This window comes from Rhinoderma darwinii, chromosome 9, assembly GCF_050947455.1.
Source record: "Rhinoderma darwinii isolate aRhiDar2 chromosome 9, aRhiDar2.hap1, whole genome shotgun sequence".
NCBI classification, from domain to species: Eukaryota; Metazoa; Chordata; class Amphibia; order Anura; family Rhinodermatidae; genus Rhinoderma; species Rhinoderma darwinii.
Window position 1 is genome coordinate 102859984 of NC_134695.1, and position 21937 is coordinate 102881920.

A 21937-nucleotide genomic window follows, 5' to 3' on the forward strand; every position below is an offset into this window, starting at 1 on the left:
GAGTGTCAGAAGGACATGTAAGGCAGACAAGCTGAGAGGCTGTACGTTTCTCTCAGTCTCACCAGCAATCAATGTATCCGCAGGTATGACCGCCAAACACATCAATTGTGTGCCTCTATGGGATCAGAGGAAGAGAACTATGATGTAGCCTTCCCGTATCAAAGAACTCCCAACTCAACTTCCCGCAGCTTTCTCAAAACGGAGACAGGGAGCAGTAGTGATAGAGGCGCTTATCTGTTCTCCCTATCAATAGATAGCACTAAATTGCAGGTTAGTAGTGGATGACTAACTCAGGCAATTGGATATGCTAGTAACTTAGGATCGTCTCAGATAGAAACATGCCAATGCGTATTTCCTGGAGTCCAAGAAAAAGCTGAGCAATTGACGAAACGGGCATTGTTATGTTTCTTTCTGAGGCGATCCTGCGTTACCTGCTGTAGTGTCCATGCCCGCGGACCGTCGGGATTACTCATCCGCCAGGCGGCCGCAACCATGGATCTGTGAGCGCTGGCCCGCATCTCCTCCCCAGGAGACACCAGCGCTCTGCTGTGTCCCATAGGGTGCGCTCACACGCTGGTGCCTGGCCTTGAAGGGCCAGCGTGCGCACATGGGAATCATCATCAATTAGCCCATGATCACCGTGGACTATAAGAAGCGCCCTGCCCCTTTGCTACAGCACAGCACATCCAGATCACGCTGGGCTGTCATTTACAGCGTGACCTCGCTAGATCACGCTTGCTGTCATTAAGTCCCACACAAACGTTACTGAAGTGTCGGGATTGTGAATAGACATCGCGTCCTGGCTGGAGGCAATGTCTATTCACTCTCAAGACACTTCAGTAACGTTAATGTGTGAGTAAGTGAGAGCACATCGTGATCTCGCAAGATCACTATGTGCTGAGTACATGAATGGAGAAAAGTGTATGACGCTGATTAGTCACTGATTGGTCAGCGTCATACACTCCTCTGTACAACGCCCACTTGGTCAAAAGCTAAAAAACGCCCAGTTGGGCATTAAGAAAGTCATTAGCATAAATCTAAAATAGGTCATAACTTGGTGAAAATTTATCGTCTCTCTAAATAAAAAACACTGCCGTAATCTACATTACAGCGCCGATCACATTATGTGGTGACAGAGCCTCTTTAAGGCCCTCTTTTTTTTTCCCAATCTGCCCCTGGCCACTGCTAATTTAGTACTTGATAGAGAGAAGAGATAAGAGCCTCTCCCACTACTGCTCTCAGTGACGGCTCTCTTGAAAGTGGCAGGGAGTTGGACTGTGAGTTCTTTGATACGGGAAGGCTACCTCATAGCTCCCTTCCTCTTATCCCAATTTTTTTTCACAGCATGTGGATGAGATTTGTTCACGTTTCATCCACTCTGCTGCTACTATAATACAATATATAACCAACTGTACCCAACTGAGGGCGGAAAGAGATTAACTCAAAGATTAAGAAATATCATGGGTTAAATAAAAGTGAACAAATAGATCGATCAATCATCTGTGACACTTTGAGCAATCTACAATGTATAACCAAGCATGACTTGGTGCGTCGATCAATAACAACTGGAAGAACCTACAAACACAGAAAATGATCGACTCAAGCACAAAGGTATAGAGTATAAAAGGTGAATATTTTATTAACGATAGACAAAACAGAATAAAAAAGATGAGTCATACAATGAATAGATGGCGTCCATTTGTGCCAGACCAGGAAGCATGTATACAACACATAATTATACGTAAGGGGCAAGATACAGGCGTATGTGCAGGTTGGAAATCACCTAGGATAACCAAACAACATAAGATCGTGTTACACAGGGACAAATGCCTATGATAATCACAGTAATATATAAAGTGCTAAATAGTGCAGGAGGTGTAACATATGACCATGGACTACTAAGCTGGTAAAAGTAAGTACAAGCGAAGAGTCCATACAGCCTAACGATATGAAGAGCGCAGTAACAGCACACCTATGTAAATATGCCCAAAGCAACAGTGAAGAGTAACTTACATACCAAAGGTCATGGTCTGATACAGGTAGGACACCAACACCCGACGCGCGTTTCGGCAGATGCCTTCGTCTGGGGGTGGCATCATCCTGGCGGGACCCTCTCCTTTATAGTCACTAACCATATGTTCCGGGTCAGCAATCACCGGTCCACAGCTGAGGGAAACGAACGGGGTCAGAAAGGGGGTACAAAGATGGCCACCGCCCCACTTCCGGAGCCGTGTCATCAGGGAGGATGTGTGAAAGCGATGTTTGACAGCGCCTCCCACATCCAACCCCGAGGGAATACAGCGGACGAAAGGACTGGCCTATGCACCTTTCGTCCGCTGTCTTCCCTCGGGTTGGATGTGGGAGGCGCTGTCAGACATCGCTTTCCCACATCTTTTTTATTCTGTTTTATCTATCGTTAATAAAATATTCACTTTTTATACTCTATACCTTTGTGCTTGAGTCGATCATTTTCTGTGTTTGTAGGTTCTTACTATAATACAATGCAGAATTTTCACCCTCAATTTCTGCAGTGTGGATATACAGGGTGGGCCATTTATATGGATACACCTAAATAAAATGGGAATGGTTGGTGATATTAACTTCCTGTTTGTGGCACATTAGTATATGGGAGGGGGGAAACTTTTCAAGCTGGGTGTTGACCATGGCGGCCATTTTGAAGTCGGCCATTTTGTATCCAACTTTAGTTTTTTCAATGGGAAGAGGGTCATGTGACACATCAAACTTATCGAGAATTTCACAAGAAAAACAATGGTGTGCTTGGTTTTAACGTTACTTTATTCTTTCATGAGTTATTTATGTCATTATGGGTGTCAGGTCCGAGCATTCCTAGATGAACAGTTTCCTGGAAAGTGGATTGGTCATCGTGGGCCAGTTGAATGGCCCCCTAGGTCTCCCGATCTGACCCCCTTAGACTTTTATCTTTGGGGTCATCTGAAGGCAATTGTCTATGCTGTGAAGATACGAGATGTGCAGCAACTGAAACTACGGATACTGGAAGCCTGTGCTAGCATTTCTTCTGCGGTGTTGCTATCAGTGTGTGAAGAGTGGGAGAAGAGGGTTGCATTGACAATCCAACACAATGGGCAGCACTTTGAACACATTTTATAAGTGGTCAGAAACGTGTAAATAACTCATGAAAGAATAAAGTAACGTTAAAACCAAGCACACCATTGTTTTTTTTGTGAAATTCTCGATAAGTTTGATGTGTCACATGACCCTCTTCCCATTGAAAAAACTAAAGTTGGATACAAAATGTCAGACTTCAAAATGGCCGCCATGGTCAACACCCAGCTTTAAAAGTTTCCCCCCTCCTAAATACTAATGTGCCACAAACAGGAAGTTAATATCACCAACCATTCCCATTTTATTTAGGTGTATCCATATACATGGCCCACCCTGTACTCTTATTGTATAAACACAATCCCAGTGCACAAATACAATATTAACTCACCCACAAATTTGCCTCCTTCTGACCCTTTAGAATCACATATGGGGACAATTAGTACAGAAATAAGAGAATTCAAATCTATTTTCTTCCCAGGACAGTGGCTCATTTTAATGACATTTTGTATATACTGTAGTCATAAACCATGACGTCTTAAAATAAATAAAAGTTAAATCTTATCTCATTCACACCACTTTTTGTTCATCCTATTCCCTATTTTCTACCTTTTACTAATATGTATTCTGTGTATTGTGTCTGAACACATAAAAAATACATAAATGGTATCATACCCTAATCTTGGCAATCCACCATCACAACCATTGGACAGTCCCATGGAAATATTTTTTAAAAGAACTGTAATATCTAATACTCTATATGTAACTATAATATTAGGTGCTATGATGGCCAGGTAAGGGCCTGTTCACATCAGGATTCAGTTACCGTTGATGGGTTCCGTCAGACCTTTCCATCGTAGGAATCCATCAACGGAAAGGAAAACGGAAACCATAGCTTCCGTTTGTATTACCATTCATTTTAATGGCAATGCTTCCATTGCTAATGGTTTCCATTTGTCTTTCCGTTGATGGGTTCCTCCGATGGAAAGGTCTGACGGAACCCATCAACGGAAACCGAATGCTGATGTGAACAGGCCCTTAGTACATAATACTTCCACAGGTTTTCTGAAAAATAAAAAAAATAATATTGAAAATAGGAGGAGGTTTCACATAGGAACAGCTCAAGACACTGTGCACATAAAATAACACAGCTCCACTTTACACTGGTTTGTCTAATATGAAACATACCTACAGGATTATTAATTTCCATTCTAAATTTTACATTGTCTATTATTGAAAATTTGAGACATATCCTCTGAGGCCAGAGTTTGGAGCAGCTACAAAGAGCAGAGTTTTCTCTGGAGGACCCAGCATCATGATTTTAATAGGAACTATATAATGGTTCATTTCTCCTCTGGTGGCGCTGCAGGTAAATTGAATTTGAGGATATTAGCGCAAATTTATTAAATTAATAATTAAGAGGATTGTATAAACTATGCACCATATAGAAGAATTGTCTTAAGAATAAAATGAACTTACTCTAGCTTCTCGGAAATATGTATATTGGGAAGGCTTTCAATCAACGTCTTACAACCTTGATCTCCAAAAGGATTACCAGATAAACTGAAACAGGAAAAACAAGTGAGGCTGCATATACTGTACACACAAAGCAAAGAAGGTTGTCACATTACTTCAAATATAATATTCAGTTTGACGGTTTGTTATGTTAATAGAGAAAAAACGTAACTGGAAAGCTGGTTATATATTTTAGATACGTTTTGGTGAGTCCGTAAATCTTTAAAATATGTGAAGATGCTACTGAACCTTAAAGGGGTATTCCGGTTACAACAAGTTGCCTCCTATCCGTAGGGTAAGGGGTAACTTACTGATTGGTGGGTGTCTGACAACTGGGACCCGCACCGTTTACGAGAACGGGGGTCCCATACCCCTTGTTTGAACCGAGTGGCAGGTCACTCATGCGCACTGTCGCTCCATTCATTCTCTATGGGAGCGCCGGAAATAGCCGAGTACAGCGTTCGGCTAATTCTGGCGCTGCCATAGAGAATAAATGGAACATCAGTGCGCATGAGCGACCTGCCGTTCAGTATGGGACCCCCGTTCTCGTATACAGTGGGCGTCCCAGCTGTCGGACATCCACCGATCAGCAAGTTATCCCCTGCCCTACGGATAGGGGGTAACTTGTTGTAACCGGAATACCCCTTCAAGTGTATAGAATTGTTTATGTTTGACTTGTTTTTCTCCACAGGCTAAATGCTATGTACACCTTTGAAATCTTTTTTTTTATTATTGCTTGGTGCATATTTCTAAATATTTTTTATTAAAAATGATTTTTACTTTTTGAGATACAGCTGCTTTGTATACTATATACAGAGCAGCTGTATCAGGCGCTGAAACCTGTATCCGTCAGGTCAGCGGGACTGACGGGTTCAGTGTTAGCAGGATCGAGCTGTTACCGATCACACCTAAGTTCATAACTAAGGGCCTGTTCACATCAGCGTAGCTTTCCATTGAGGGGTTCCCCCGACGGAAACCTCAGACACAACCCCCTCAATGGAAAGCAACGCTGATGTGAACACAGCCTTAGATGTGATCGATAACAGGTGGATCCTACGTGTGAAAGAAACGCAGGAGCCACTAACTCTGAACCGTCAGTGCCGCTGACATGACAGATACAGGTCAACACAAAATACAAAAGTATTTAAAAAGTTGCACTAAACACACTAATAGACATTTTTATTAAAAAATAAAACAAAACGATTTCAAAGGTGTACATAGCATTTAAGACCCTGGATCCTGGGACTGTGCTGATCTATGTATTTACTTGTGATTGTTTTTGTTTCATTACAATGTGCTCTTTATTACAGGCAATGGTGGTTTATTTATCGCTTATAATAGGATCTGTTTGGATGCGGCGCCGCGAAGAAACACCCCAGACGCCATTTTCTAATTATTTTACTGCACCAGTAAGGGCATGACCACACATGGCGGAATTCCTCCGCAACTGTCCGCATCAATGCCGCACCTAATCCGGGTTGCGGATTACGGCTGCGGATCTGCACAAAATGTGCAGAAAATTGATGCGGACTAGCTGCTGCGGACTGCGGGAAAAGTGCTTCCCTTCTCCCTATCAGTGCAGGATAGAGAGAAGGGACAGCACTTTCCCTAGTGATAGTAAAAGAAATTCATACTTACCGCCCGTTGTCTTTATGACGCGTCCCTCCTTCGGCATCCAGCCCGACCTCCTTGGATGACGCGCCAGTCCATGTGACCGCTGCAGCCTGTGCTTGGCCTGTGATTGGCTGCAGCCGTCACTTACACTGAAACGTCATCCTGGGAGGCCGGACTGGAGACAGAAACAGGGAGTTCTCGGTAAGTACGAACTTCATTTTTTTTTACAGATACATGTATATTGGGATCGGTAGTCACTGTCCCGGGTGCAGAAACAGTTACTGCCGATCGCTTAACTCTTTCAGCACCCTGGACAGTGACTATTTACTGACGTCTCCTAGCAACGCTCCCGTCATTACGGGAGCCCCATTGACTTCCTCAGTCTGGCTGTAGACCTAGAAATACATAGGTCCAGCCAGAATGAAGAAATGTCAAGTTAAAAAAGCAAGACGCATCCGCAGCACACATGACATGTGCATGACAGCTGCGGACTTCATTGCGGAACTTTGAATCTCCATTGAAGTCAATGGAGAAATTCCGCCATGAGTCCGCCACTGCTCCGCAACAGACAGAGCATGCTGCGGACACCAAATTCCGCTCCGCAGCCTATGCTCCGCAGCGGAATTGTACGCATCGTGTAAACGAACACTGCTAAATTAAAGTGAAAGTCAATGGAGAAACGGCTCCGCTGCGGAATAACGCTGCGGAGTGTCCGCAGCGGAATTTAAGTGAAATTCCGCCATGTGTGAACCCGCCCTAAGGGTGTGGGCACTCAACTAACATAGAGACGCTGCGTTCCTCACACTGGGTAGAGCGTGTAAAGTGTTAAATAGCGGCCCTAGAGGAAGCAAAGAATGAGTAGTAGTGGAAAGCACTCCTGGCGAGCCATGTGGAGCATCAGAGACCCCTGAGATTGGAGCAGGTCCAGTTATGGCGGGTGTAGTGGCCACGAAGCCTCCCCGCAATGTGAGAGATTAATATGTCTGGTGTAATTGCCAGGGAGCCTCCCAGCAAAGAGTGATTAGGTGTGAAAGCTGCAAAGCAGACATGGACAGGAGCTTCTCCGCAATGGCGCAGCAAGTAGAAGCCGCAGTGGCATTAGGAGCTGAGAGTGGCTGGAGTGGTCGCTGGCAGCGAGTTGAAGGCCAGAGAAAAGCATGGCCTAGAGTGTAAAAGAGCGCTACCCTTGTATCAGGGAGGAAGGAAAAGCCCTGTTAGTAAAAGGGACTGTTGATTTCATCATGGCTGAGCTTACAGTCAACCCTTACCTTACGACAGAAACCTGCCATTCCTTAGCACCGCCTTACCCTTTCATTTACACACCAGCTATAAAAGCTTAAAGTGTCACTATACTTTCATAAAACTTTTGACGTCATAGTGACATGTCAGATGTTTTGATCAGTGTTTGTCCGAGCCCTGAGACACCTACCGATTGCGCCGCTTTGTTTTTGATTGGCTGAGTGAGAGGTGTACAGGCTCAATAGAAAGTCTATAAGTTTGCGAGGAAAGCCGAGCAAAGCTGATCAGAAACGAGGCAGCACAGCGCCTACCTGAGCGCTTCTGACGCTTCGTTTTAGTGATCGGTGGGGATCTCAATGCTCGGACCCTGACCAAACAAAACTTCTGAAATGTCACTATGACATGTCAGAAGTTTTTTGAATGCACAGATACACTTTAAAGAGGCTCTGTCACCAGATTTTGCAACCCCTATCTGCTATTGCAGCAGATCGGCGCTGCAATGTAGATTACAGTAACGTTTTTATTTTTAAAAAACGAGCATTTTTGGCCAAGTTATGACCATTTTTGTAATTATGCAAATGAGGCTTGCAAAAGTCCAAGTGGGTGTGTTTAAAAGTAAAAGTCCAAGTGGGCGTGTATTAGGTGCGTACATCGGGGCGTTTTTAATACTTTTACTAGCTGGGCGCTGTGAAGAGAAGTAACATCCTCTTCTCTTCAGAACGCCCAGCTTCTGACAGTGCAGATCTGTGACGTCACTCACAGGTCCTGCATCGTGACGGCCACATCGGCAGCAGAGGCTACAGTTGATTCTGCAGCAGCATCAGCGTTTGCAGGTAAGATCGACTTACCTGCAAACGCTGATGCTGCTGCAGAATCAACTGTAGCCTCTGGTGCCGATGTGGCCGTCACGATGCAGGACCTGTGAGTGACGTCACAGATCTGCACTGTCACAAGCTGGGCGTTCTGAAGAGAAGAGGATGTTACTTCTCATCAGAGCGCCCAGCTAGTGAAAGTATTAAAAACGCCCCGATGTACGCACATAATACACGCCCACTTGGACTTTTACTTTTAAACACACCCACTTGGACTTTTGCAAGCCTCATTTGCATAACTACAAAAATGGTCATAACTTGGCCAAAAATGCTCGTTTTTTAAAAATAAAAACGTTACTGTAATCTACATTGCAGCGCCTATCTGCTGCAATAGCAGATAGGGGTTGCAAAATCTGGTGACAGAGCCTCTTTAAATCTGATTCATTTCTATGGGGCAACACGTCCAGTTCTTGTCTGCACTAGTTTTTATTAATGAAGCCTGATGTCTTTTATTTACTAGTGATTTTCTTTGAATTATTTGCTCTTTAGAATAATATTCAGTGATCTAGAAATGTATTTATTTCCATACTTTACGTAAGAAAGCTGAGGGCCTGTGAGTATCTCAGCCAGCTGAGGGATGTCTACTGAGGTCAGGTTGCAGTTTTCAAGGCTTGAAAAAAAAAAGTATAAATTATTAAAAATGTCAAAGATATATAGAAAATAAGGCAGTGATAAGTATAAAATATGTAGCGTAACAGTGAGCAGTATACAGCACTCACTCGTGTGCTTCTAGAGGATTTCAGAATTAGAGATATCAGAGATATTGTTATAATATTTTACAAAAATTTCTATCAGTAATCACATTGTAGACCGCCAAAGTCAACATCCATCCAGCCTAGAATGGCAAAACAAAACAAAACAAAAAATATAACATGCATTTTGCTAAAATAACAAGTAGTTGCAAACTCACCTTTTAAGACCACCACCACTTCTGGGTCGATGGTTCTGTATTCCCCTGCCAGTCTTTGTTTACTAGGCTGCAGTGATGACGTGCCATACTTCACACGTGATGATGTGTCATCTATATTGTCATCACCGTTATGGCTAGTGAATAGCTGGTCAAGCTATCACTGTGGCCCAAAGACCAGGGGGGAATTTAAAAGGTAAGTATGTGACTATTTGTTTTTTTCATGCAATTTTCTGATCGTTGCACCTCCCACTGATCGTGAGAATGGGAGTTCCAAACGCCCAGATCCTATGATTGACTGGTAAGGAGGACATTGAATGGAGCAGTTTCCATCGTTCTCATAGACATTGAATGGTGCGGAGGGCGTATGTTCGACAGCAGCTCCAATCAAGTTCTTCCTCAATGTGGAGGATCTGGGGGTTTGAGACCCCCATTCTTGGAATCTGTGGGGATCCTAGCGGTGGGGCTCCCAGTCATCAAAAAATCCTGTGGATTAGTGATCATTTTTGATTCTGGGACAACCCCTTTAACTGTCAGAAAACCCCTTTGAAAGACATTAAAGGGGTTGTCTGTTTTGCACAATCACTTTTTGTCAAAAGAATTCCCCATCAATAAGCACATCGGAGGGTGTCCCCCTGCTGTGACCTCCACCAATCAGATGTAATCTGTGGGGAAACCTGACAGTAAACGTTTAATTCTCCTGCAGCGCCACCACTGGTGAAATGAAGAAATACAGAGTTCCCATTGAAATCTGTTTAATGAATGGACATGCCGGGTCCTCTAAAGCGAGATATGGTCTTTGTAGCTGCTCTTTACTATGCCTAATAGATTTTGTCCTAAACGGGGGATCCCCACACGTGAACTCAGAATTTTCTTATAGGGTATTGGAAAAAATTATTCTAAAGCAGACAGCCCTGTCATAAAGCCTTTTTATAGTCTTGTTAAATGTGAATTTAACATAAATGAAATCTTCACATAGCTCTGATAACGATTTACCTCAGTTTTTTTCCTTTTATAGCAGTGGTTTCTTTTCTAGCTTTTTTGACCTTTGGAGAGCTGAAATGAAAGATAATATAATATGTTCTTATGAACTGTAAGCTCAAATATAACAAAGTTATGCAAAACATATTTGTTCCCACACATCTGTTCTAAACTTTTTCATGCATTTTTTGAATTTATACCTTTTGTTTTTTTTTCATTTCTCTAAATGAAGACAGCAATAAAAACAATGGTGGTTTCATTTTGGTTCTCATGGCCACATTCGTGGATTAATTGATCAAAAGGGTTATCTGGCTTAAAAACACATTCTTATATACCCTATTAGGAGATTCAGAGTTAATAGAGAGGGACCCCGTTCTTGGCCAGATTTTTTGCATACTGTTTTTATGTTTTCAATGTCAGGAAAATGTTACCCTTAGGCCTCATGCACACGACCGTAGTGTCGCAAATCACGGGCCGTGCACATGGCCATGTACATTCATTTCAATGAGCCCGGACCGCAAAATGCGTCACATATAGGACATGTCCTATCTTTTTGTGGTCCACGCTCCAGGTCAATGCATGGCTTGTGGAAATCATGGTCCTGTGCATGGGCCCATAGAAATGAACGTGACCGCAATTCACCCGCAGATTTGCGGGTGAATTGCGGCCGCAAAAACATGTTCATGTGCATGAGGCCTTAAAATGTCTATACTAGTGCATCCTGTTATCATTGACTTCTATTGTACAAACAACTGTATCCGTCTAAATCCTATTCTTAAACAGGACAGAAATCCAAATTTAATGCTCATTTTACCCAATAAAAAAAGCAGTACCTTTTAACAGGATGCAAAAACATAATGTGAACCCAGCCTTACAACAACAACTTATCAATTTATATTGGCACTGTGTAATGCGTCATTTCCCCTGTGGTGGCGCTGCCTTGAAATTGAATACTTATTGCCAGGTTTCTCCTCAAACTACAGCTGATTGCTGGGGGTCCCAACAGGGGGACAATTTGAAAAGCTTATTGTCAAGGTACCCTTTTAACAAGTAGGGACGGTCCAAAGCAGACAACCCCTTTAGGTACAATTTTCTTTATAGTCTATAAGAAATATACTGATATACGTATAACTGTATTACATAATATATTGCAGGTTTAATGAATATGAAGATTTTTTTCTTAGAAAAAAAATCTAAACAAAAACAATTACAGTAGAAATAAAGACGTCTGTGGACGTAGTCATGGCAACCAGAATGAAAACCTCCATTCTTTACATTGCTAGTATCACTCAGAGATGTATGATCACCCCCTGCTGCCCTTACTGGTACTAGTGGCCATATCTTTAAAATACAGTCACCTATTTTCCCTGATGTGACTTGATTCAAAGCTTCTTTCTTCACAGTGCTCAGAGTCAGGCCTGATTTACACGAGCATGTGCGTTTTGCGCACGCAAAAAATGCTGCATTTTGCGTGCGCAAAAGGCACTTAACAGCTGCGTGTGTCATCAGTGTATGATGCGCGGCTGCGTGATTTTCGCGCAGCCGCCATCATTATGACACTCCGTTTGGATGTTTGTAAACAGAAAAGCACGAGGTTCTTTTCTGTTTACATTCAGAGTTTGACAGCTGTTGCGCGAATCACGCAGTTCGCACGGAAGTGCTTCCGTGTGACCTGCATGGTTTTCACGCACCCATTGATCCCTTTTGCTCTGCATTATCTGTATCCCCTATAAAGAATGGAAAGGGTGATGGAAAATATATGTTGGGCTCTCACGGTCCAGGATGTGGGATTTGTTGGCATCACATTTTGATTTTTGCAATGTTTTGTTATTTTCTGTATGTACACCATTGGTCTCATGAATTACTGTCTCATATAACTGATTAATATCTTTTAGGCTATGTTCACATCTCGTTTTGTGCACACGTTTGTGGTATACGACGTATGAATATGCATTTGTAACATACGCTTAAGTTGTTTTGTAGTATATGTCGTATACGTTTTTATACGTTTGTGTCTATTCTTACGTCTAAAAACTTTATACGTTTTTGTTCTTGAGCTAAATCAAACTTTGTAAAGTCAAGATTTCCCATATATGTGCTAAAAAACATATACATTTTACGTATGCAAACGTAGGTGTAATGATGGGGGTAAGGAAACAGACAAGTGAGCCCTAATCTACCCGCCACTCAGTCCCTGCCTACTTGCAACGACCCGCCCTAGGCGACGGGGTACAACTGGGCGACGGTCCCTACGCTCAATAAGTGCACGACAGACAAACAGACAAGGGTACACAGAAGCAAGGGAAAAGGGGCAGTTGCCCACGGCAACACCGTGAGCAACAAGAGTGGTGAACGAGCCGAGTCAAACCAGGAGTGTACGAGGTACCAAACGCAGAGCAGGAGAGTAGTCAGTAAGCCAGGGTCAATATGAAGCAGGGTAAAATAGTTCAAGAAGCTGCAGCAGGGCCAGGAAACCAAACGAGAAGAATCACAAGCAAGGAGGAACAGGAAAGGCAGGTATAAATAGACAGAGGGCGGGAGCTAGCTCCGTCTGGCCAGGCTGTGATAGGCTCTCCCACTCCTAAGCCTGCCATCCTGAGTGGTGGAAGATGGAGTCAGTCTCACAGACATAGAAGCAGGTGCAGACTGATTACCTATGGGCGTAGATACAGAAGCTGTGCCTGGCAGATCCTTAACAGTACCCCCCCTTTTATGAGGGGCCACCGGACCCTTTCTAGATGGACCTGGTTTATTGGGGAAACGAAGGTGGAACCTCCTGACCAATACCCCAGCGTGAACATCCCGGGCGGGTACCCAAGTCCTCTCCTCAGGCCCGTATCCTCTCCAATGGACCAGGTACTGGAGGGAGCCTTGGACCATCTTGCTGTCCACAATCTTGGCCACCTCGAATTCTACCCCCTCAGGGGTGAGAACGGGGACAGGAGGTTTCCTCGAGGGAGCCAAGGACGGGGAGCAGCGTTTAAGGAGGGAGGCATGAAACACGTGTACTCGAAAAGATGGGGGCAACTCCAGTCGGAAGGAGACAGGATTGAGGACTTCAATGACCTTGTACGGCTCTATAAACCGGGGAGCAAACTTCTTGGACGGGACTTTAAGGCGCAAGTTCTTTGATGATAGCCACACCAGATCCCCGACCATAAACAAGGGGTTAGCAGGACGTCTTCTATCTGTCTGAGTTTTTTGTATGCTCTGGGACGCCTCTAGGTTCTTCTGAACCTGGGCCCAGACTGTGCACAGTTCCCGATGAACGACCTCTACCTCGGGATTGTTGGAACTACTAGGTGAAACGGAGGAGAACCGTGGATTAAACCCAAAATTACAGAAAAAGGGGGAGACCCCTGACGAGTTACTGACCCAGTTATTAAGGGAAAATTCGGCGAGGGGAATGAATGAGACCCAATCATATTGACAGTCAGAGATAAAACACCTTAAATATTGTTCTAGAGACTGATTAGTCCTCTCAGTTTGGCCATTAGTTTCAGGATGGAAGGCAGAGGAGAAGGACAGATCAATCTCCAACTTTTTACAGAAGGCTCTCCAAAACAATGAAACAAATTGTACCCCTCTGTCAGAAACAATATTGACAGGGACCCCATGGAGACGCAGGATGTGTTTGACAAACAAGGTAGCTAACGTCTTAGCATTGGGTAGTTTCTTGAGGGGCACAAAGTGGCACATCTTACTGAAGCGGTCTACTACAACCCACACCACCGACTTGCCTTGAGATGGAGGCAAATCGGTGATGAAATCCATGGAGATATGGGTCCAAGGTCTCTGGGGAACGGACAAAGAACATAGTAAGCACGCTGGTCGGTACCTGGGAGTCTTGGACCTAGCACAAACTTCACAAGCGGCGACGTAGGCCTTAACGTCTTTGAGCAACCCAGGCCACCAATAGTTTCTGGCAATGAGGTGCTTGGTACCCAGGATGCCTGGATGGCCAGATAGTGCAGAGTCATGATTTTCCCTAAGTACCCTTAGCCGGAATTGCAGGGGAACAAACAGCTTGTTCTCAGGAAGGTTCCCGGGAGCTGAACCTTGATCAGCCGCAATTTCAGAGACTAAATCAGAATCAATAGAGGAAATGATTATACCTGGAGGCAAAACACAAGCAGGATCTTCCTCCGAAGGAGGGCTGGCCATGAAGCTACGCGACAGTGCATCAGCCTTAATATTTTTAGACCCAGCCCTATAGGTGACCAAAAAGTTGAATCTGGTAAAAAATAACGCCCATCGAGCTTGTCTCGGGTTTAGCCTCCAGGCAGATTCTAGGAAAACCAGATTCTTGTGGTCGGTAAGGACCGTAACCTGGTGCCTAGCCCCCTCCAGGAAGTGGCGCCACTCTTCAAATGCCCATTTAATGGCTAAGAGTTTGCGGTTGCCAATGTCATAGTTACTCTCAGTGGGCGAAAACTTCCTGGAGAAGTAGGCACAGGGGCGGAGATGGGTGAGGGACCTGGTACCCTGGGACAAGACAGCCCCCACTCCCACCTCGGACGCGTCAACCTCCACGATAAATAGCTCCATTTGTTTGGGCTGAACCAGCACTGGGGCCGAGATAAAGCACTTCTTAAGGACCTCAAAAGCCTGGACAGCCTCAGGAGGCCAGTGGAGGAGATCAGCACCTTTGCGAGTGAGGTCCGTAAGAGGCTTAGCGATGACCGAGAAGTTAGCAATAAATCTCCTGTAATAATTAGCGAACCCCAGGAAGCACTGTAACGCCTTCAGGGAGGCAGGTTGGACCCATTCCGCTACAGCCTGGACCTTGGCGGGGTCCATGCGGAATTCATGAGGAGTGAGAATTTGACCCAAAAACGGTATCTCCTGCACCCCAAACGCACATTTTTCGGTCTTAGCAAACAGTTTGTTTTCCCGGAGGGCCTGGAGCACCTTCCTGACATGCTCAATGTGGGAGGACCAGTCCTTGAAAAACACAAGTATGTCATCAAGGTACACTACAAGAAATACCCCCAGGTAGTCTCTTAAAACCTCATTTATGAAATTCTGGAAGACTGCGGGAGCATTACACAACCCAAAGGGCATGACGAGGTATTCGAAATGACCTTCGGGCGTGTTAAACGCAGTCTTCCACTCATCCCCCTCTTTGATGCGGATAAGGTTATAAGCCCCCCGTAGATCAAACTTAGAGAACCATTGGGCCCCCTGAACCTGATTGAAGAGATCAGGAATCAAAGGAATGGGATACTGGTTCAGTGACCTTATTCAAGTTTCGGTAGTCAATGCATGGCCTAAGACCACCATCCTTCTTCCCTACGAAGAAGAAGCCAGCACCTACCGGAGAAGTAGAGGGGCGAATGTAACCCTTGGCCAGGCATTCCTGGATATACTCTCTCATGGCTTCACGTTCGGGACAAGAGAGATTAAATATCCTACCCTTAGGGAGCTTAGCTCCTGGTACCATATCGATAGCGCAATCGTATTCTCTGAGGAGGTAACACTTCGGAGGCCTCCTTAGGGAAAACATCAGCGAAGTCCTGAACAAACTCAGGTAGCGTGTTCACCTCCTCAGGGGGAGAAATAGAATTAACAGAAAAACATGACGTCAAGCATTCATTACCAAAATAAAGATTTTGCTGATACCCTCACTTATTTATATATACAAAGTGAGTTATGGGGAACCACAAGGTGTACACCACCAATTTTTGTTATTTATTTTACTTTGGAAATAGGGAGAGAGGAAAAGAATTGTGGTTCCTATTATAAATTGAAAATAATAAATTTTATTAATTGTATTTATATTAAAATATTTTAATATTTCTATAATTCTCAATGTAGGTCAATTATTCAGTAGTGCAGAAGACCCCTTGTCCTGCATTTAAAGAAAAGAATTTGTCTTTTATATGCTACTATCATATAACATTAAAGTTGGACTTGCTAAGGTGAGTATAGATCTAATGACATAGATATATTACATGTACTGTGTGAATCAGTGTTAGCTGTCAATCATTAAACATTGTATCAGTTTTGTATATACTGATATTTCCAATGTTTTCTGTTTGTAAATAGACAAGTATTAGTTATACATTGTGTCTATTCATTTTGTACTGAAATCAGACAGACACTTTATCTATTTGTTTGTGCTTTGTACTGATGTTGTTAGATCATATTCTCAGGATAAATTGCAACAGTCATTGCTGAGATTTGGTTTTTATTTTTTATATATTATTTATTTATTGTCTCTTATATAAAGCAGGAAATGGAGACTATCAGGGATTTGGAAGAGCTCCTACTGGAAAATCTTAACCAAGAAGATACCCATAGTCAAATTCTTGCAACCAAAAAACATCTTAAACCTAAATCTACTGTGATGCCACCAATGGATACATGCCCAGCTGTAAAGGTCTTTGTAGATCTAGTTAGTAGGGACATATTATCACTTCCGGCCCATAAAAGGAATGACAACATTTCGCAGGAAGAACAAAAAGCAATTAAAGAACTTAAATTATGGGATGATGTAGTCTACAAACGATCCGATAAGGGCGGGAATATTGTTATTTGGCCTAAGGATAAATACATACATGAGGCTAAGCGTCAACTTTTAGATAGAGAATGTTATAAACCATTATGGGGTGACCCCACATCTCAATTTGTAGAAGAATATAAAACTATGATAGAAGAGGGCTATGGCCTAGGAGCCATATCCCTTAATGAGAAAAAATACTTATCTGTCAAAGATCCCAGGGTATCTACTCTATATCTGCTTCCTAAAATACATAAAAACAAGGAGAATCCCCCAGGAAGACCTATAGTCTCTGGTGTGGGAAATTTAACTGAAAAATGCAGCATTTGGTTGGATCATGAACTTAGAGATATAGTCTATCAGCTGCCTTCCTACACCAGAGACACAATGCAGATTCTGAAAGAGATAGAAGGGATTAATTTAAACCCTGATGAGATACTAGTGACTTGTGATGTGGAAAGTCTTTACACAAGCATTGACCACTCCAGAGGATGCAGAGCTGTAGAATTCTTTCTATCTAAAGACACTAATTATAACCCTATACGGAAAAATTTTGTTCTCCGGGCCCTTAAATTCATTCTTACACGGAACTATTTTTTATTCGATGGTCGTTTCTACTTACAAACTCGCGGAACGGCGATGGGGGCAGCAGTTGCTCCTACTTTTGCCAACATATATTTGGGTTGGTGGGAGGAAATGATTGTCTTCGATGACACAATGCGATACTTTACAAATCATGTCAGTCTATGGCGGCGTTTTATAGACGATATTTTGGTAGTTTGGAGCGACACTGTCTCCAACCTCCAAGAATTCATACAACACCTCAATGATAATGACTTAAATCTCAAATTGACCTTGGATTTTAGTTACAGTTCAATACCATTCCTGGACATCAAAATATACAAAGACGAAAATGGAGAGTTAAATACTGATCTATACAGGAAAGAAACTGCTGCTAACAGTCTTCTAGATGCTGATAGTGCACACTCTCCTAGCACTATCAGGGGAATTCCCAAAGAAGAATTTTTGCGTCTAAGACGCAATTGCTCAACGTTTGAGATTTTCAAAAGAAGAGCAGCAGAATTAAAACTAAGACTACAAACTAGAAATTACTCCAATAGAAGCATAAAAGAAGGCTATAATGTAGCATTACGAACAAACAGAACTGACCTCCTAACTCCAAAGAAAAAAGATCTTGAATTTCCACGCCAACCGAGATTCATTACTGATTATCATGAAGATTGGAATCAAATGCTAACCATTTTAAACAAACACTGGCATGTTCTTAAAACTGATATAGATCTGGAAAAAATTTTGGGAGAAAGAATTCCCACAGGTTATCGCAAGAGTAAAAGCATCTCGGATATACTAGTCTCAAGTCATTTCTCCCGAACAAACAATCAACCAAAAATTTTAGCACCTGGATTTCATCCCTGTAAGCTATGTAGGGCATGCAAAATTCTGAAGAGTACAAAGATCTTTTTGGATGGGTCAGGAAAAAGCTATACAATAAGGGAACACATTAGATGTTCATCAACAGGTGTCATCTACTGTCTCGAGTGCCCTTGCGGCCTTAGATATGTAGGAAAAACAAAAAGAGAACTAAGAATTAGAATCAGAGAGCACATTAGCTCTATCTTAAATTACGAAAAAAATAAACTTGATAGTCAGGCGCAAAATAAACCTTTCACCCCAACCCCAATTGCTAGACACTACAAAGAACACCATAATCTAGATTGGACAAATCTTAAAGGATGGGCAATTTGCCAACTAAAAATGGGCATAAGAGGAGGCAATCTAGATGAGGCCCTTTTAAAAAGAGAAAGCCAGTGGATCTTTCAGATGAATTCTGTTAACCCAAAAGGCTTAAATGAGAATTTTAATTTTGGCTGCTTCTTGTGAATAATAAAAAGAAAAAATCATTTCCAAAAATGATTAAATAAAATATATATAAATTTATATATTTTTGATAATTTCTGGATATACAAATGATCAACTAAATTTCACTGATAATTCATTGCAAGTACAGTAAAAAATACTATAGTAATTCATCATGCTAAATAAATAATTCATACCATCACTTATTTCCTTTCTAAAAATAAAAATTGGCTAAGCACTATCTATGGATGTCATCTCAATATATGGAAGAAGAATGGGATATAAATATATATACAATATACATACATAAAATCTGTGCTTCAGATAATAAAATAAATATCAATAAATTAAGCACAGTAAATTTCTATAAACTCCATATATGATACTAGGAAAATCTCCTTGGTCATATCAGATAGATCAATATACCCATATAGTTGGAAAATAACTAGATGTGACTTAAATTGAGATATAATTGATATCCATATACAAATTGGAATTTTACAATAAAGAAACAAAGAGCTATAGTTAACCTTGAAATAACATCATTCAAAAATGATTTTTCTCTGTTTTAGAGACAATTTTGAGCCTTAGGACAGATATTAGGAATTTATCTACCTGTCATTCACACACGTTATAATTAAAACAATGCTATTGGCCCCCTTGACTGTCACTCAATACACAGGATATTTAAGGGCGTCAGAATCGGCGGGTCACACCCCAAGAGGAAGCCGGAATGCCGGCGAAACGCGCGTCGGGTGTCCAGTCATATAATGAACTCAATGTACAAGGTCTTAGCCCAATTTGAATGCTACTACCAATGATATAAAAATTAACAAACAGTCTGCAAAGACTTACTTGTAAAAGCACTGCTCCCTGCAGGAGAGCGGGACGTGAATTTTGACAAATGCTGCAGGGTGATTATCCCTGACAGCGCATACAAAGCCAGCTGACTGGCAGAGCAAGTCAATTAGACCACACACAGTGCTGTTAGCTACAGGTCTTAGCCCAATTTCAATGCTACTACCAATGATATAAAAATTAACAAACAGTCTGTAAAGACTTACTTGCAAAAGCACTGCTCCTTACAGGAGAGCGGGACGTGAATCTTGATATATGCTGCAGGGTGATTATCCCTGACAGCGCATACAAAGCCAGCTGACTTGCAGAGCAAGTCCATTAGACCACACACAGTGCTGTTAGCTACGGCCGTCTCCGCAAAAACGGAGATATAAGAAAATTTATAGCTAGCAGCTTCCTAAGAAAACATACTTTCAAGCGCAATCCTAACTGAATATACAGCGCTTAGATTAACACGATGATATATACAAGCGGCCTGGTCATAACTTAGCACGTCGATACACACAAGCGGCCTGATTTTAAAATATCAATCGGCTGCTGCTCGCTGTTTTTGACAGAAGGCAGACAGCAAGTAACTTACATATAAAGTTAATACAAGCAAATCATCTTGCTACTGATCCCAATTGAGGATCGGAGATACAAGCAGCATATAACACACAAACTACCCAGCCTAAAAACCGCATATCACCAATGTGAACAGCCTCCTATATAATTAAGGAGGGAACCAGTTCAGAGCACACTACAACGATATTATACCCTATAGTGCTCACCTTTACAAGTTACCGCACTGGCACTACTTGAGGTAGCCAGTGTAACATAACATAATTTGGACTGCAAATAATTATATAAGAGACAATAAATAAATAATATATAAAAAATAAAAACCAAATCTCAGCAATGACTGTTGCAATTTATCCTGAGAATATGATCTAACAACATCAGTACAAAGCACAAACAAATAGATAAAGTGTCTGTCTGATTTCAGTACAAAATGAATAGACACAATGTATAACTAATACTTGTCTATTTACAAACAGAAAACATTGGAAATATCAGTATATACAAAACTGATACAATGTTTAATGATTGACAGCTAACACTGATTCACACAGTACATGTAATATATCTATGTCATTAGATCTATACTCACCTTAGCAAGTCCAACTTTAATGTTATATGATAGTAGCATATAAAAGACAAATTCTTTTCTTTAAATGCAGGACAAGGGGTCTTCTGCACTACTGAATAATTGACCTACATTGAGAATTATAGAAATATTAAAATATTTTAATATAAATACAATTAATACAATTTATTATTTTCAATTTATAATAGGAACCACAATTCTTTTCCTCTCTCCCTATTCCCAAGCATTCATTACCCCATTTGGTAAGATCCCCAGTATTCCAGTCAAACGTTGGATTATGCAACTGCAACCAGGGAAGGCCTAAAACCAAATCGGACGATAATCCCTGCATCAACAGTTCAGAGCACTGCTCCAAATGCATGGAGCCAACAAGGAGTTCAAAAACAGGGGTATGCTGTGTAAAATAACCATTAGCAAGAGGAGTGGAGTCGATACCCACTACCGGGACAGGTTTAGGCAAATCAATCAAAGACATAGCTAGAGACATAGCAAATTCCACAGACATGATATTAGCAGACGACCCTGAATCCACGAAGGCACTGCCGGTAGCAGACCTACCACCAAAAGAGACCTGAAAGGGAAGCAAGATTTTATTACGTTTCATATTTACGGGAAATACCTGTGCGCCCAAGTGACCTCCCCGATGATCACTTAGGCGTGGAAGTTCTTCCGGCTGCTTATTCTTACGCCTAGGACAGGTGTTCACTTGATGCTTGTCATCCCCACAATAGAAGCAGAGACCATTCTTCCTGCGGAACTCTCTACATTGTTGGGGGGACACGGAGGCCCCGAGTTGCATAGGTACCTTCGAGTCTTCCGTGGAAGAACGAAGCAACGGAACCTCGGGATGCATCATGGGGGAGTCAGAGGAGAAAACACAAAAACTTTCACGTTGTCGTTCCCTGAGACGTCGGTCAAGTCGTACCGCTAAAGCCATAACCTGGTCTAGGGAGTCAGAAGAGGGATAGCTAACTAGCAGGTCTTTCAGGGCGTTCGACAGACCCAACCTAAACTGGCACCTTAAGGCAGGGTCATTCCACCGAGAAGCTACGCACCACTTCCTAAAGTCAGAGCAATACTCCTCAACAGGTCTCTTACCCTGACGTAAGGTCACCAGCTGACTCTCGGCAAAGGCAGTCCTGTCAGTTTCGTCATAAATGAGTCCGAGAGCAGAAAAGAAAAGATCAACGGAGGAAAGTTCAGGGGCGTCAGGAGCCAAGGAGAAGGCCCATTCTTGGGGCCCTTCCTGGAGCCGGGACATAATTATACCCACCCGCTGGCTCTCAGAACCTGAGGAGTGGGGCTTTAAGCGAAAATAGAGCCTACAACTCTCCCGAAAGGAG

The 21937-nt window shown here is 42.5% G+C and overlaps 1 protein-coding gene across 1 annotated transcript in view; it reads right to left on the minus strand.

Moving 5' to 3' along the window:
- Positions 1-21937, minus strand: part of NLRC5 (NLR family CARD domain containing 5) — a 161728-nt gene that overhangs the window by 117046 nt on the left and 22745 nt on the right. The window contains exons 9-11 of the mRNA XM_075837146.1: positions 10225-10284; positions 8851-8931; positions 4561-4644 (exon numbers count right to left, since the gene is read on the minus strand). Of these exons, the coding sequence (XP_075693261.1) occupies positions 4561-4644; positions 8851-8931; positions 10225-10284 (225 nt within the window). The remainder of the gene's footprint in view (positions 1-4560; positions 4645-8850; positions 8932-10224; positions 10285-21937) is intronic.